This window comes from Urocampus carinirostris, chromosome 8, assembly GCF_059441175.1.
Source record: "Urocampus carinirostris isolate Australia breed hairy pipefish chromosome 8, RoL_Ucar_1.0, whole genome shotgun sequence".
Taxonomy (NCBI): Eukaryota; Metazoa; Chordata; class Actinopteri; order Syngnathiformes; family Syngnathidae; genus Urocampus; species Urocampus carinirostris.
This window is the reverse complement of record NC_142356.1, coordinates 42967084-42985040: the sequence shown is the minus strand read 5'-3', so window position 1 is coordinate 42985040 and position 17957 is coordinate 42967084. Positions and strand designations below refer to the sequence as shown.

The 17957-nt window shown below is 40.2% G+C and overlaps 1 protein-coding gene across 6 annotated transcripts in view; it reads left to right on the top strand.

Annotated features, from left to right (window-relative positions):
• Nucleotides 1-17957, top strand: part of slit2 (slit homolog 2 (Drosophila)) — a 213211-nt gene that overhangs the window by 101981 nt on the left and 93273 nt on the right. For all 6 annotated transcript variants that reach the window (XM_088342794.1, XM_088342792.1, XM_088342790.1 and 3 more), the window contains exons 5-6: nucleotides 17062-17133; nucleotides 17512-17583. In XM_088342794.1, coding sequence (XP_088198920.1) covers nucleotides 17062-17133; nucleotides 17512-17583 — 144 coding nt within the window. The remainder of the gene's footprint in view (nucleotides 1-17061; nucleotides 17134-17511; nucleotides 17584-17957) is intronic.

The following is a 17957-nucleotide window of genomic DNA, read 5'->3' as shown; positions in this document are numbered from 1 at the left end:
CTGAAGACTTTTAGTGAAACATTACGTGGACTGATGAATTGACATCTGGCTTAAAAATAGCACAGCACTTGAAAAAAAAATGATCCCAACAGTGGCTCAGGAGGTAGAGCGCTCGTCTTGGGATCAAGAGATCGCAGTTCGAATCCCGGCTCCTCTGTGTTACATGTCGAAATGTCCTTGGGTAAGACACTGAACCCCTAATACCCCCAATAAGCAGGTTAGCGACTTACATGGCTGCACGGCCGCTATTGGGAAAATGTGAAGCACACTGTAATGCGCTTTGGGAAGTCTTGACTTGAAAAGCGCTATAGAAATGCAAATCTTTTCATTTCATTTCATGATGATGGAGGATGGTGGATGTGTGATGGTTCAGTTTATCCTGAAGGAGAACGTCCTGTCATCAGTTTCTGCCCTCAAACTCAAGCGCTCTTGGATCATACAGCAGGAAAAAGATCCAACTCACACCAGCAAGTCCACCTCTGAATGACTCAAAAAAACAAAGTGAAGGTTCTGGAGTAGCCAAGTCAAAGTTCGGATTTTAATCCAATTGAGATGCTGGAATGTGACCTTAATCAGGCAGTTCATGATAAAATACCCTCCAATATGGCAGATTTGAAACAATTTTACAAAGAAGAGTGGACCAAAAATTCTCCGCAGCGTTGTGAAAGACTCATTAACAATTATCGTAAACGTTCGATTTATGTTATCGCTGCCAGTGGTGGCAAAACTCCTTTTTAAGTTCAGGGGACAATTACTTTTCACATAGGGAATGCGTGATTGTATATCATAGAGCATTATAATATTGCAGCATTAATATATTAATCTTTATCATATATTATATATAATATATAATATATAATATATAATATATAATATATTATATATTATATATTATATATTATATATTATATATTATATATTATATATTATGTATTATGTATTATATATTAATATTGAATTAATATTACATTTATATTATATACAGTAAGACCTCGGTTATCGCGGTTAATGGGGACCAAAACCACCCGCAAAAACTGAAAATCTGCGAAGTAGCAACGCCCCTTCAAAGAGAAAAAACTAAAAAAAAATGTCTTTTTTGTTTTTGTTTTTGTTTTAATTATTATTTTTTTAGACCCGTTTAATGGGGAGCAAAGCCACCCGCAAAAAGTGAAAATCTGCAAAGTAGCGACGCCCCTTCAAAAAGAAAAAAAAAGAATCTCATATCATTATCTGCAACGCTTATCCTTATTATTCGCGAGCGAGCCCCTAATCTGCGGCGCGGGTACTTTCGGGCGCGATACGCACGACACCGCGACGGCCTGTCGGAAGCGTAGCAGAATGCGCGTTCACGCGAGGAGGGGAGGATTTTGTACGGCAGTCGGATTTGGGCACAACACCGGCGCGCGGTTTTGGTGCGGCTTCCGCTCCACCGCCGTAATGCATAATAGTCTTTGAGATCCCGTCAGCAAACACGGGCTTAAACGTGCGCCACGAGCACCATGCTAAGCCGGGAAGGCTCTCGACTTACTCCGGCCGTAGTGAGTGTACTGGTAGCCCACGGCTGCCACTGCTGGGTCCACGCGGCTTCTGCTTCACCGCCCCCCTACAAGTCAGGTACACAGTAACATTAACACTGTAACAATAACGCTGTAATTACCATAGTGCAGAGAGCAATGTGCAATGAGTGGCAAGCTATAAAAAACTGCCAGTAGTGCAAAAAGTCAGATTAGCAGCCGTATAGATTTAAGTTAACTATATGTTAGATTGACCATTTAACAGTCTAATGGCCAGGGGGACTAGACTATTGCGGAGCCTGGTGGTCCTGCCCGCACACTGCAGAACCTCTTCCCAGAGGCTAGCAGAGTGAACAGTTCATGATGGGGGTGAGACGGGTCCCTGGTAATGTTCTTAGCATGGGATAGGCAGCGCTTCTGGCCAATGTCCTGAATGGAGGGAAGTGTAGTCCCGATTATTTTCTCTGCTGTCCTCGTTACCCTCCTCACACTACCCCAGTCGGTAGCGCTGCAGCCTCCACACCACACAGAGATACAGCTGGTCAGGATACTCTCTATGGTGCCCCTGTAGAATGTGATGAGGGAGGGTGGGGGCAGGTGGGCTCTCCTCATCCTCCGCAGGAAGTACAGGCGCTGCTGTGCCCTCTTAACCAGTGATGCAGTGTTCACGGACCAGGTGAGTTTGTTAGTAATGTGCACCCCTAGGAACTTGATACTGCTGACAACCTCCACAGCCTTGTTGTTGATGCAAAGTGGGGCATGGTTGGGCTGTTTTTTTCTAAAGTCGACAATTGATCTCTTTAGTTTTGTCAACATTCAGGACCAGGCTGTTGTCCCTGCACCAGCCCACCAACTGCTCCACCTCCTCTCTGTAGGCTAGGTCGTTGTCATCCCTGATGAGGCCCACCACTGTTGTGTCGTCAGCATACTTCACGATGTGGTTTGTGGCGGACCTAGGGACGCAGTCGTGTGTCATCAAGGTGAACAGCAAGGGGCTTAGGACGCAGCCTTGGGGGGAGCCCGTGCTGAGGTAGATGACATCTGAACTGTTCTGACCTATCCGCACTGATTGGGGTCTGTCACAGAGGAAGTCCAGCAGCCAGTTCCGCAGGGGGGTGTTGAAACCCAGGAGTCTCATTTTGTCTACCAGATGTTGTGGGATGATGGTGTTGAATGCTGAACTGAAGTCCAGGAACAGCATCCGCACATGGGTGTTCTTCTCCTCTAGATGTGTCAGGCTCAGGTGAAGCGCAGAGGAGATGGCATCCCTGGTGGAGCGGTTTGTCCTGTAGGCAAACTGAAAGGGGTCGAATGAGGAGGGGAGACTGGAGGTGATGTGCTCTTTAACCAGTCTCTCAAAGCACTTCATTATGATAGGAGTCAGTGCAACGGGCCGGTAATCGTTGAATGATAAGATCTGGGGTTTCTTTGGCACTGGGATGATGTTGGCAAATTTGAAGCATGATGGTACTTTGGCTTGGTCTAGCGAGGTGTTGAAAATGTCTGTTAGTACACAAGCCAGCTGATCGGCGCACTCCCTAAGTACCCGCCCCGGAATGTTGTCCGTGCCTGGAGCCTTCCTTGTGTTGACCCTTCTCAGGGTCTTCCTCACGTCAGATGAGTCCAGGTGGAGTGCTCTTTCGTCCTGATTTGGAACCGCTTTCGCTGCAGTGGTGCCGTTTTGTGCCTCGAACCTTCCAAAGAATTTGTTGAGGTCATTCAGAAAGTCCATGCTAGTGTCCTGCACTTGGGCGGTGGTTGGCTTGTATTTGGTAATGGCCTGAATGCCTTTCCACATATCCCTGGTGTTCGTTTTGTTGAGGAAACGTTCCTGGATTTTTTGACTGTACGTTCGCTTTGCTAGTCTGATAGCACGGTTCAGGTTAGCCCTCGCTGATCTCAGCGCCTCCATGTCACCAGATTTAAAGACAAGGTTCCGTACTTTTAGTTGTTTGCGTATCTCAGCAGTCATCCAGGGCTTCTGATTGGCACGGGTGCATATAGTTTTGGTATTGCTGACGTCTTCTGCACATTTACTGATATAGGCTGACACAGAAATGGCGTACTCATCTATATTTATTTTGTTGTTGTAAGTGGCAGCCGATTTAAACATGTCCCAATCAGTGCAATCAAAGCAGTCCTGTAGTGCCTCCATTGCCCCCTCAGACCACACCCTCACCTGCTTCTCTGTAGGTTTTTCTCTGGTCAGCAGGGGCTTGTATGCTGGAATTAGCATAACAGAAAGGTGATCTGATGAGCCAAGGTGGGGGCGGGGGGCCGCTTTATATGCACCTTTGATGTTTGTGTAGGCCAGGTCTAATGTGTTCCTACCTCTTGTAGCAAAATTTACATGCTGATGGAAATGCGGGAGAACTGTTTTCATATTGGCCTGGTTAAAGTCCCCCGCAGCAATAAAAATGCACTCGGTGTAAGCATGCTGCAGTTCACTCACAGTTCGGTAGAGAACGTCCATTGCCTCCTTCGTATTAGCGCTGGGGGGCACGTAGCACTCCGAGGCTAAGTAAACACTCCAGAGTGATCGTCGAAATTTGCGCTGGATTTCTGGATGTTCGCATATCCAGCAAAAAACTGCGATCGTATATTAATCTACAGTTAGAGTTGTCTTTGTTCGCCCTCATAAACTGAGTCGAAGATTGGGGTTTTTGACTAGAATGTGAGAAACTGTCGGGAGCAGATCCAGCCGCCGCCATATTTTTCTATGCATATTTTTTTGTATTTACTGCCATTTGTAAAATCTAGATTTGATAAATTCGTGATTAATTATTATTAATTTATTTCCAAACTGAGAATAATTAGTCAATGTATTTTAATTGATTCCTTACCCTTATAAATATGCAAAAAAAAAAAAAATCTAAATGGGGCGAATACTTTTTCACATTTTACCTAGAACCCCTGCGGTGTGGATGTACGTTTTTCAGGAAGCAGTCTGTTTTAGCCGCCTCTTGTATGTAATCGTGGAGATGATGGGGGTTTTGAAGGGGTTGGTTTGGGGGTACGCAGGGCGGGGTTTAAACTTCCTATCCTCGCACAAGATAAAGTTCCTGTGTGGCTTCGCAACCTCCGGTTTGATTAAACAAAACCTGACTCGCACACATACTGAGCTCAGTTGGAGCCTCTTTTAATGAAGGTAACCCCCCAGTTTAGGCGCATGGAAGGTGGGGGAGGGTGCAGAGGTGAAGGGGTTAAACCTCTGGGAAGTCTTAAAAATAAAAAAACAGGCCAATTTAGGGCGAAGGAAAAGTAGGCGCGCTCTTGACGTTGGCCCCAAAATGCTTTAAAAGAAGGAGAAAATAAAATGAGGTGCCTTAGGGTGAAAACGGCAGTGGAAAATCCCCCTTGAGAAGCTAAGACGTCAATTTCAGAAGTGGGTTAAAAGTGGCTTTTCTTCCCTGCCGAATACTGACAAGGCTTTCAAACTTCACATTTACCAACGTCAATCATGTGGAAGACATTTTTGAAGAGCATGCGTGTTGTTCAAAATGTATTTGTAGAGTAGTATGTTTTTTACAACCTATAAAGTTTTTTGTTTTATAGGCAACCATGTCTATTGTGTTAGAGTGCTGTGATGAGCTTTAAGCTTTTCAAAAAGTTGTTTTTTAATAAAAGTACAGTAGACCCCCGGGATACAACATTAATCAGTTTTAAGGTGGGATCATATGGTGAAATTGCAATATAGCGGAGGATAGAAAAACTATGGTAATTAGCTAATGCATTTCAAACCAGATTCAGATTCAGATTCAGATCTACTTTATTGTCATTCTAGTACACGTGTATACAGAACGAAATGTTGATACATCTGACCCGCACAGTTCCCTCGAATGTACAGATATAAGTAAAAGTTGTATTGTATTATGGCTACGTATAGTATTTTACCATACCATAGTGCCGATAGTGCAAGAGGAGTAGCTAACCAGATGTGCAAAATGGGCATTCAGGTTAAAAAGTCAGGTAAACAGTTAACATTGTTACATTAACACTGTAACAATAACGCTGTAAGTACAATAGTGCAGAGAGCAAATGTGCAAGGAGTGGCAAGCTATAAAGAACTGCCAGGTAGAAACATTAAATTGTATATACATTTTATAGAAATAGTATACTGTTTGTACTACTTCTATGCAATATACATGCATATGATGAAATAACATTATACATAAATATATCTGTAAAGGAGCACCAAGGCGGTGCAGTGGTTAGCGCGTGTGCGGCACAGTTCTGAGGTCGTGGGACCCTCCTGCGTGGGTTCAAATCCAGCTCCCGGCCTTACTGTGCGGAGTTTGAATGTTCTCCACGTGCATTTCAGGTGAATTGGCCGGTCCGAATGAGCGAGTGAGTTGTCTGTCCCCGTGTGCCCTGCGACTGGCTGGCAACCAGTTCAGGGTGTCCCCTGCCCAATGCCCGATGATTGCTGAGACGGGCTCCAGCACCCCCGCGACCCTACTGAGGATAAGCGGTGCAGCTGATGAAATGAGATATATGTAAAGGAAAGATTAAGTTTTATTTACCTGTGCTGTGACATGATTTGAGCAGGTACAGTGGAGTTGGCAGGCGGATGCATAGAGGAGAAGAGATTCAAATGAAAACTGTTTTTAAAACATCCTCTTGCAAGAATTGTTATGCCCTTAGAAGACTGTTGCTTTAATCTTAATTAACTTAATAATTGTCTCTGTTGTTTTTTTACGCCCATGTTCCTTCACAAACTTCTTATCTATGGTTAACATGTTTTTGCTTCTCCCTCTAACTTTACTGGAAGTCCTGCAACCTTAGAAACAAATTCAAGTATTACACTCGATTTTGAACCGAACAAAGAGAGAGAAAGGTGTTGAGGGAAAGTGTTCAGCCAATAGAATATCAGGCCCGACTGGTCCCAAAATTCGGATCGGGTCGGGCTTAAAATCTTACCTGAAGGCCCCCTATCTTTGTGAAAGCGGAAACGTTTCTCTAGGCCTACAAGAATCCACAATTGAACCAACTAAGAATCTGATTGGCTAAATCAACTGCCATGATCAGCGTGCCACCTTCCATGAGGGGGCGATGAAGAATCACCACACCCGCAGCCCATTTTCCACACCTGCCACTCATTTGGGACTTTGTATAAATGGACTGCGCTGACAATCTTATTCGTCAATATGTTGTGCTACCATTCCTACCATGCCATTCCTACCTGCTAAAATTCCCACTCCTTGTCACCTGTTCTGTGCCCGGAAAGAGTGCGATTATTCCTCCAGCCGTGAGTTTTCCGAACTGTGCTTGTTTTTTGCTAAAAAAAAATTTTCCTTCCCGTGCCGAGCGCCTTTTTGACCAAAGCCGCTGGGATGTTTTGATTATTTTAGAAATTATGTTATAAGGGATTACTTTAGGCCTTCGTTTTACAGAACAACCCAAACTTTCAATATCTGGCAATACCTGCCGTAACTATGTGTCAAGAAAACGTAATAACCGTTTAAAATAAAAAATAAAACAAAGAACAGACTTGGATTCTTCAGGATTATAAGGAAGTTTAGACCCAAACTGAACACAAACCATTTTTTATGTAAATATCTTTCACTGGATCACTGGCACCAACTCCAACCCTGAATCCTATCTATAACAAGGAGGACAGTGCTTATTCAGCAGGATCCATCAAAAAAGATGGACATGTACCGTAAATTCCGGACTATAAGCTGCTACTTTGTCCCCAAACTTTCAACCCTGCGGCTTATTCGGTGATGCGGCCAATTTATGTAATTTTTCTAACGGTCGCCAGCGGTGCTTGAGTACAAAAGTTAAGATTTAGACCGGTGGAATATATGCGCGGAGGAAGACTGTAACTTCACTAAAACTGGCAGCATGCGAAAGGCAACTTTTTCGCAAGTCTGCCAGTGAATCCTGACAGTGTGGGGCAGCATGAAAAAATCCACCATCACCAACGGGTTCCGAAAAGCCGGTCTGCTGCGTGACAGAGAGGAGGGCACACCAGCGACAGTGACAGTGCGAGTGAGGCTGCGGGAGCATGGGACGACGTCTATATGACACTGTTTCTTTCCGACACTGAGGAAGAGGACTTTGATGGCTTCAGTTGTAAGGAGAAAGATGAGGACGGTTTACCGTGATTTTTACAAGTATGGTATGTCTTTTTAACGGACCCGTTTACTGTATTGCGAGCGTGTTGCTAGCGTGTTGCTACCATTAACTGACCTGTCAGGCACCGTTTGGGATAAAAGTTATATTATTATTATTATTATTAAAGCTTTGAAAACTCTCTCGGTGTATCGTCTTTCTTTGTAAATATGTGTAACCATGAATAATATGTATTTGCAACTGTATATTTTTGTAGTGTATTTATTTCAGATACTTATTCTGATATGTTTTGGACGGGCGAATTAAAAAGAAGGGGTGTAACAATCGCGGGCTGATGGGACCGCTAAAGGCGGACAATAGTGGATATATACTTTTCCCACCCTTACCTTTGGAAATATACACTTTTTTCTTTTGGATAACTTTCAACGGGACCCGGACTCTGCCGGTCTGCATCAAACCTTAAGTACCGGTATCATTTTCCGTTCATGTTGCCGGCTGTGATTTTTGGACTGTGTACTTTAATGAAGGATATTCAGTTACATTCGCGGGACTTAAAGTCGGGTCTGGGTTAATTTTGTGTTTTTGTTACATTTTTTTAATGTGGGCGCATGCGGCTTATATACAGGTGCGGCTTGTGTAAGTACAAAATCGGTTTTCCTCTTAAAATGTGGTGGGTGTGGCTAATAATCAGGTGCGCTCTATAGTCCGGAATTTACGGTAATAGTCTTGAAGGAAGCTAACTAATGGTATATTTAAATAACAACAATAATAAGGTACAAATAATAAGGTACAAATACATGACAAAAGTGTAGAATAGAACAATAATAATAATGACTGAGACAAGTGAAATAACAATTTTTTTTTTCATTGAGTATTCATTGCCCTTTTTCTTATAAATAGGACCGCGATCATGGTCCTCCTACACATGACCCAACCATCATACAGCAAATGTTTGTTTTTATTGGTTACAGATAACAAATAAAATGCTTACTCTTTACTAGTCTTACTTACTCTGGTTAAGATTGATCTGCTCCAGACAAACTTGTTCCTTTATCCAACTCTCCTCTCTTCTCTATCAACCTTTTGTTTTCACTCTCAGACACTTTCCAGGCTGGTTCTTACTCCTTCACTTTTTTTGCTCATAAATCGATTGGTTTAAAAAAAGGCTAACTGTTAAAAGTCTCTGCTTTGCTCTGCCTGTGTCATCTCTTGCCTGTGATTGGACGGTTGCCACACTTGGATGCCTGTGATGCCAATGCTTGAGAGATAATCCATTGAGGAAGGTTGCTGCCACATTGAAGGAGGTTTGGAGAAATAATTTGATTGAATTTCATTAAAATCAAGGTTTATATCGAAAGCCCGTATTTTGGTCCTCCAGGAACTTTTTAAGTTTTCTCTTTTAGCCCAAGGGTTGCAGAGTTACGGTAATTTAAATAGCTCTTATAAAATGGGGGCACCCATGGTAATATGTGGGTTACTCCCCTTTTTCCCCAATTAGAACTGTCAAAGCTGCGCGTGCGTGCGCGCTTGGGTTCAATTACCAAACTTAATATCAACAGTTTCATCCTCACTTGTTTGGTTTCACGAGAGCTTGCAGCCCCTCTTCTACAGGCTTAGGTTCGATTTCTAAACCTAGAAACAAGTAATGGCTAAAATGTGATTGGGTAAATTCCTAAATAAGAAAGCATACCCCTGGAAGCAGTACAAACCGGTGGGAAAGCAATGAAATGAAGCCAACAGACAATTTGGAATTATTTAATAAGTATTGATATTCAACGTCTAGCAGAGAAGGCCTTGCGGGCCCTCACGGTTTACCAGTGCCAAAAACAAGTTTTATCCTCTACACGAAAGTTGTTGGGAATAGTTTGACCTAAACCTAAACGTGAAAAGTCTTTGGGATGATGCACAAAAGTGTGTGTTTTTGTATATTGACGACAATGAAAGGAAAAAAAGAATTAAGCGTGACATTTGCCAAGAAAACCAGTGTGTCTGCTGGATTATCCATAATAGATTACAGCAATTATTCCTTTATCATCTGTGAGTCAATATAAACGATGCTTTGTTGCTTGATTGCATCATAGTACTTTTGTTTTATTCTATTGTCTTTTATTTTAAGTTGTTATGAGTCTTATTTCTGACCTGGGCCTCTTTAAGTCCAGACTAAAAACGCACTTCTTCATGATAGCTTTTAATGGTTAGTAGTATGATAACACTTTGATCTTAGTTTGTCTTATTGGATACTGTTGTATTTTATTGTTTTTATTGTATTTTATTGTTTTTCTTTTATTGTATGATTTTTACTTATTGCTTCTTATAGTATCTACTGCAGGTGTCTGAAACTCGCGGCCCAGGGGCCAATTGCGGCCTGCGGGGTGATAGTCAGAGGCCTCGGCCTTAATATGAAGGTCTTAGGGGACAGTGTGTATTATTAGGCACCTCTTGGTGGGAATAATGTCAATTATTAAAAAAGCAAATACTGATTTAAAAAATCACAGGATCTATGGAATAAAACGTCCATCTTTTGAAGTATTCATAGGTAGAGATTTTATTTATTTTCATGACATTAGCCTCACTTAGACGGGCAGTGGTTAGCGCGTGTGCGGCACAGTTCTGAGGTCTTGGGAAACTCCTGTGTGGGGTTCAAGTCCAGCTACCGGACTTCCTGTGCGGCGTTTGTATGTTCTCCCCGTGCTTGCGTGGGTTTCCTCCGGGCACTTTGGTTTCCTCCCACATTCCAAAGACATGCATTTCAGGTGGATTGGCCGGTCCAAAATTGTCCCTAGGTGTGAATGAGCGAGCGAGTTGTCTGTCCCTGTGTGCCCTGCGATTGGCTGGCAACCAGTTCAGGGTGTCCCCTGCCCACTGCCCGATGATTGCTGGGATGGGCTCCAGCACCCCCGTGACCCTACTGAGGATAAGCAGTGCAGCTAATGAGATGAGATGAGATGAGATGAGATGGGGCTGACATCATTGTCGGCCTTTTTGCAGATACAGGTAGCTAGCTTTTTTTCTTTTTCTTTTCTTCTTATCTATTTTTTCTTTATTCCTTTTCCCATGTTTTTCTTTCTTTTTACTTTTTCCCCTTTTTGTATTGTTTACTTTCCCCTTTCCCATTTCTTTTTCACTTTTTTTCTTTCTTTGCAACAGGCTGGGCAAAAAAAAAGAAATCCTTGTTGTTTGGTCACATTAAGTCTCTGTAGTTTGTTTTCTTCTTTTTAGCACTCGTTTTTGGTTGCATGGCACAGTAAAGCGACATCTAGTTCTCAAATAAGACACACTGTCCTTTTGATTCAGGGGTCTCAAGTTCGTGGCCAGGGGACCAATCATGGCAAGCGGGGTGATGGTTTGAGGCCCCAGCCTTAATACGAGTCTATGGGGACAGTGTATATTATTAGTGCCTCTGGGTAGAAGAAAATATAATCCATTAAAAAACAAATACTGATTTAAAAAATTTGCAGTTCAATTTATATATCCCCCGCGACCCTACTAAGGATAAGCAGTGAAGATAATGAATGAATTTATACAACATTAGCCTCACTTAGATGGAGCTCACATCATTGTCGGCCATCTTGCTGCTACAGGTAATCCGAAAAACCAAAAACCCTTCTTTATTCCTTTTCATCCAAAACTCGAAGTGTTTATTGTTATATGCACAGTAAAGTTGCGAGCGAAAAAGAAAATGGAAACTAAGGAATGGTTGGCATTTCTTGAATCCCAAGACTTTAACCTTCCGAATGATATTTGGAACGATGCATTTGAGTGACATCGTACGGACACCGTATCCGCACGTGTCTACGACACGTATTTGCTTCTTTGCAAGCTTTCGGAATGTTAAGGAGGGTAATAAGTTTGACTGAACTATCTGACTGTTTTGTCGACGTAGTAGCGCCTTATAATCCAGTGCGCCTTATGTATGGCTGATATAGGACCAAAAACTATTTTTTGTGGGTGTGCCCAATAACCCGTTGCGCCTTATTGTGCGGAAAATATGGTAATCATAAGTGCATTTTTTATCTGAGTTTCTTTTTTTTGAGTGAACATGTAATAATACAACATAAAATATAATAAAAGAGAATTAAATGGGAAAAATATTGTTGTTTGGGAATAAACTTGAATTCAAAAATTGGGATTTGTCCAAAAATGCTGATATAAAAAAATTGCTTAAACAAATCGGTATGAAAGATAATACAAAAATAATAAATGCATTTTGTTATATATAATTTCGTGTTTAAAATAAAGTCAAAGAAAAAAATTGATTTTTTGGGGTGTATGGAAATAAGTATATAAATGCTTATATTTTTGTTTGGATAGAAAAGTACCTTACTTTCCGCACTATAAGGCGCACCTAAGAGTCTTAATTTTTTTCAAAAGCTGACCATGCGCCTTATATATGGCTCAACTTTAAATCGCAAGGTCTCGCAACTTACGCAACAGCCGCCGACTCGATTTCGAACGTGGAGTAGTCCGCGGTGTATGCTGGGATTTATATACCGGCGTTTCATTGGCTAACCAATGTGTTAATCATCATTTGAATCGATCACTATTGGCTAAAGTTATTCGGAGCCTCGGATAGGCTAGAGGGCCGAAACAAACCCTGCAATTGGCCGAAAAAGATGTGTCAATCATCCGTTAAATCGATCACTATTGGCTGAAGTTATTTGGAGCCTCGGATTGGCTAGAGCGCCAAACTAAACCCTGCAATTGGCCGAAAAAGATGTGTCAATCATCCGTTAAATCGATCGCTATTGGCTGAAGTTATTCAGAGCCTCAGATTGGCTAGAGGGCCGAAACAAACCCTGCAATTGGCCGAAAAAGATGTGTCAATCATCCGTTAAATCGATCGCTATTGGCTGAAGTTATTCGGAGCCTCGGATTGGCTAGATGGCCAAAACAAACCCTGCAATTGGCCGAGTTTAGCAATGGCGTAGCAAGCTTAGCAAGCTTGCTAAAGTACGCCATAAAGAAACATGTTTCGTTAGTCTGTATTTGTACGGTAAATATTTTACCCTCCTGGATTTACTTCATTCACGGTTGTAAGAAGACCATGATTGCGTATCATTATTGAACGTGAGAACTTAGGTGAGCTATGCGGCTTTATATTTTCCCGGTATCTTGTTTTAGTGACATCGTACGGACACCGCATCCGCGCGTGTCTAGGACACGTATTTGCTTCTTTGCAAGCTTTGGGAATGTTAAGGGGGTAATCAGTTTGACTGAATCATCTGACTGTTTTGTCGACGTTCCCATTGTAGCGCCTTATAATCCGGTGCGGCTTATCTATGAAAGATATAGGACCAAAAACTATTTTTTGGGGGTGCGCCCTATAACCCGGTGCGCCCTATAGTGCGGAAAATATGGTAATTGAATAATAGGAAAATGTTAAAATTCATTGAAATTAAAAATGATTAAATAAACACAAATATAAATTCAGTTTTATCTAAGTTCCTGTTTTAACTATAAACGGAAAAATAAAATTTATAAAAAATTATGTCATTTAAAAATACATAACGGTTTATTTTTTATACAAAAAAATAAATTAAAGAAATAATCTATACAACTCTATAAAACATAATAATGAAATCCAGTCAGCAACAAAATTTTAATAAAAAGTAGAATTCGTTCCAAATAAAAACGTAAATAAACTACATTAGATCAGTAGAAAAACACACAAAAAATAAATTAATACAAAAGATAATAAATAAATATTTTTTAACATAATTTCATGTTTGAATCAGGATTTTGTGTAGAGAATTAAATAAACAAATTCTTTATTCGTTTGAGGTGAACAAACGTATTGATTGATTATACAATGTATTATTGTATATATTATATCATTATTATTAAAAATGATTAAAATATAAAATTAAAATAATAGACTTTCATAATAATAGGTAAATACATTTTAAATAAATAAAAATATTGTACATAATTTTATATTTTTTAAATTTGAGGTTCTTTTTCAATTTTAAATGATAAAATCCATAAATGCATAAAAATACAAAAAATGTATATAAAATAATACATAATAAAAACAGCATACATTTCATAATTTTTATGTAAACTTTTTTAAAATAAAAAATGTATTACAATAAATAATTAAACTAATAACGTATGCACACATTCAAAAGAAATAATTAATGGAGGAAAATACTTGTAAGTGAACAATTTCTTGTGAAATTATATAAATTGTAATTATGTAAAACACAATAAAATAAATACATAAAAATTGCAAGTAATTAAATACGTAAAAACATCAACAAGTAACCTGTACAAATAATCAAAACATATTTATTATAAAACCTTATAATTATCTATCTAATCTATCTAGGCTTCTACACTATTATATAAATCCCGATTTGCGTGGGTGTGTGTTCGTATGTGGTTTATAGGCTCCGAAACGGCTGAACCTTTCTTTGTGCAAATTTACTCAGTTGTACTTTGGGCCCCTGAGAGTGTCTTTAGCTCAATTTGATGTGAAGGCACCTCCAATAAATACCAACAAGATCTCTAAACATCTGCTTTCGTGTACAAGCAGCTCTAGAGCTGCTCTCAGTCATACTTTGGCACTCCCTAGTGGCTCCCTGGTGCTTTTTTAACAAACCACGGCCCTTTCAAACTCAAGTAGAATGCCCAGCAGGCAAAGCATTTTGGCCATTATGCTTGTGTTATTTTAATAAACTGAAGAAAACATAAATTAATTGATTCCCATACCAAAACAAAATGTGAACACAAAAAAAAAACAGCTCTAAATATGTTCTAGCTGCACATTAAGTTTCACATTGGGTCTCCGACATGGTTAAACCCCCTTTAATAAATTTCCCCTTCTACTCAAAAAAGCACTTTAGGTTAAGCATTAGAATGTTGCAAGTCATCATTTGCATGAAAGGACAAACTTAAGAAGCAGTACGTTTACATATCTACTTACATAGTCAAATCCTTGACCAATTTAAAGAACTCATTGTTCCTTTATTCCTTTCCGAGCTCGTCAAGAAAATCCCCCACGCTGTCTCACATGTCAATCAAATCGCCCCTCTCCCTCCCTAAGCATCATGCTGCTTCACTTTTCTCTTCATTATTCCGAGTTGAAGTAGGTCGCTTAGCAGCAGGTGCACGGGGCGGCCCATACCTGAATGCCAAAATCCCAAAGTCAACAATGTGAGGAATGTCACCCGCCACTCCATTTTAGCCGATTAGCATGCCGGGGGTCAAGGGGCGACCGGGGGGCTTCCAGAGACGGGTGGCAGGTGGCCGGGGGTCAAAGGGTGAAGGGTCAGATAGCCCGTCTGGATTGGACAACCTTTATTGGGCATTTTCCATCAAGTGTACAGTTTCTTAAGGTGGCAGTGTGTAGTAATTGACCACTAGAGGGCGTAGTAGGCTAGAATAGAGCGGAAGCATGTATGCATTCGAAGAAGACAAACTAATGTAAAATGAAAAATACACTCGACGGAATTTGCAAAATGTTTTCTATATTTTCTTCCAGTGAGCTGCATTCAAAGCTGCAACAAATTTTAGGGATGAATTAATACACACTGTCACTTTAAAAAAAGAACCATACTTCTTGGAGCAGCTACCACACATTATGCAATGTCATTTACACAATAAAATGATTGACGCCTTTAGGGCTGCAACTAATATTTATTTTGAATAACCGGTCAATTATTACTTTTGATAAATCAATGAATCAGGTCTGAAAGGGACAGTGTGTTAAATCTGACCACTATATGTTGCTGTATTGTGTAAAGTAACTGGAAAAACGGAAAAGGAAAAAAAGGAAAAAGAGAGAGAAAAGGGGGAGATGGTAATCAGAAAGAAAATAAAATAGAATAAAATAGAAAATGAAAGATGAAAGTAAGATGAAAAACAGAAATAAGGTTAAAAAAACCTATTTGAAAAAAATAGAAAATCAAAGAAAAAAAGGAGAAAAATATAAGGCCAAAAAAATAAAGATGAGAAATCGAAAAAGATCAAAATAAAAGAAGAAAAACGATAAGAAAATAAAAATTAAAAAGAAAGGAAAGAACTTTTGGTATCCTTAGCAGCAAGATGGCAACATATATTTAGGTAATCCTCATCTTATTCAAAATAAATACATTTCTGCACGTGCGAGTATTTTAAAAATGCATATTCATATAATAGTTTATGTATTTTTGCTTAAAATTCTAATCAAAATTGTTATACTCGAAATGACCACCATGAGGCCTTTGATTATACACACTGACCCTTTAAAAAAAAACCCACATCCTTTATTGAGACCCGCCTACTTGCAGGAATGCTTTGGGCAAGAGGTAGCATTAGTGTTGTGTTGTGTTCGCGTTGCGTGCCTGAACGGGACAAACATGGCGGCGACTTCTAGACAGAGATTCCACGAACCAAAGGAAATACAACTTTCTCGACCTATGACTTTTTTTTACGAAATTTAACATTGGTATGTTTTTTTTTTTCTTGGTTCTCAAATAAACTATTTTCTAGTACTGCATGGCTTCCTTATATATTTTTTCTACCCATTTCTATTTGTTTTTGGCCTACTATGAGATCTCCAAAGTGATTTAGGATCAGGAAAACATGATAATTTAGTTCGTGCATTTTTGGCTCACCACCCAGAACTTTAATTTAACCGGTTTTATTTTTGTTTTGACTGATTCCTTTAATAAAAACAAATGTGGGTAGGCTCATTGAAAATCGGTTCAATTTCTATTTTCGTTCATTTCATTCACTTATGAGATGAGAACTACTTTACTTACAGAGTCAATTTCAAACAACAAAAGTGTTAAAGCGCGGAGTGTGAGACTGTCTGTGTCACTCGTATCACAACTTTCGCAAGACTGAACAATGCACATGTCTGAAGGAGTACCAATGACAACATCAAGTTGTCTCTTACAGGAACAGCATGTTTAAGAGCAAGGAAATTTGCACAGTAGACAAAAAAATATGTTCAACGGACAATCATGATAATTGAGTACTATCGTGTTCAAATCCATTCCATCCATTATTAGCACCGCTTTTCCTGAGTAGGGTCGCAGGGGTGCTGGAGCCCATCCCAGTTATCTTCGGGCAGTGGACACCCCGAACTGGTTGCCAGCCAGTCGCAGAGCACACAGAGACAGACAACTTACTTCCTCATTCACACCTAGGGACAATTTGACCGTCAAATTAACCTGACATACTTGTTTTTGAGAATGTGGGAGAAAACCGGAGTGCCCGGAGAAAACACACGCAACCACGGGGAGATCATGCAAACTCCACACGGGAAGGCTGGTCGCTGGATTTGAACCTATGCACTGCCGTGCCGCCTCGTGTTAAAATATTTTAGCAAAAGATTATATAATGTAAGTTTACAGGTATTCATTTTCTTATCCTGCACTAAATTGCCTGAGCTTTAAAGCACCGGCGTGTATTATGTAGTTTGCTTATTACACACTGTCACTTTAGTAATCCCCCACCCACCTCTCTTTTGGCTCTGTTCCAGTGATTTAAGTGAGAACCAGATTCAAGGGGTACCCCGGAAGGCCTTCAGGGGGGCTGTGGAAATCAAGAATTTGTAAGTATAAATTTGGTGAGAGTGTGTTTGTGTGAGTCACCCTGTTTACTAATTTGTCTGTCAGCGCATCAATATTTAATTGCCTTAAATGTCAGTTGCCTCCCGCTTACTGTATTGAGTGATCATTAACAACCTACTTACCGGTACGTGTGTGTGTGTGTGTGTTGCGTGAATGCAACTGGCCTTTTCTATCTTGGCCTCCATCCGAATTGGAATGATGAAAGATAATTGACGGCTATTTTGCAGCCAACTATTGATTGTGCAAGAACAGACTATTTTGTTGGAATGTTGCACGATTACAATAAAGGCAAAAAGAAATTGGGTGAGGGTGGCAGAGAATATAAGACGGTGGGTTTGTGTTGCGGTTCCTGTTTGCAGGCAGCTGGACTACAACCACATCAGCTGCATCGAAGACGGAGCTTTCAGAGCCCTGCGAGACCTGGAAGTGCTGTGAGTAACTTTTCACACTTGTAATTAGCCTTTAAAAGTTCACTTAGCCCATTCTGAATATATTTTTTTCTTAACTTATTTTTGAATGTGTTTTTCTAGTAAAATAGTAAAAAGATAATATTATCCTAGATTTTCTTATTTTGGTATTCTGGAAAATATATGAAAAACGAAATAATTGTTAATTTATTTTCTTACTGTACTATTGTACTTATTGCCTTTTGTATTTTTTATTTTTTGGGAGTGTGGTAAAAATGTGCCTAAAACACTTGTTATTGTTATTGTAGTACAATGAGAAAAAAAATATTAAAATGTATCTCATCTCATTAGCCGCACCGCTTATTCTCATTAGGGTCGCGGGGGGGCTGGAGCCCAGC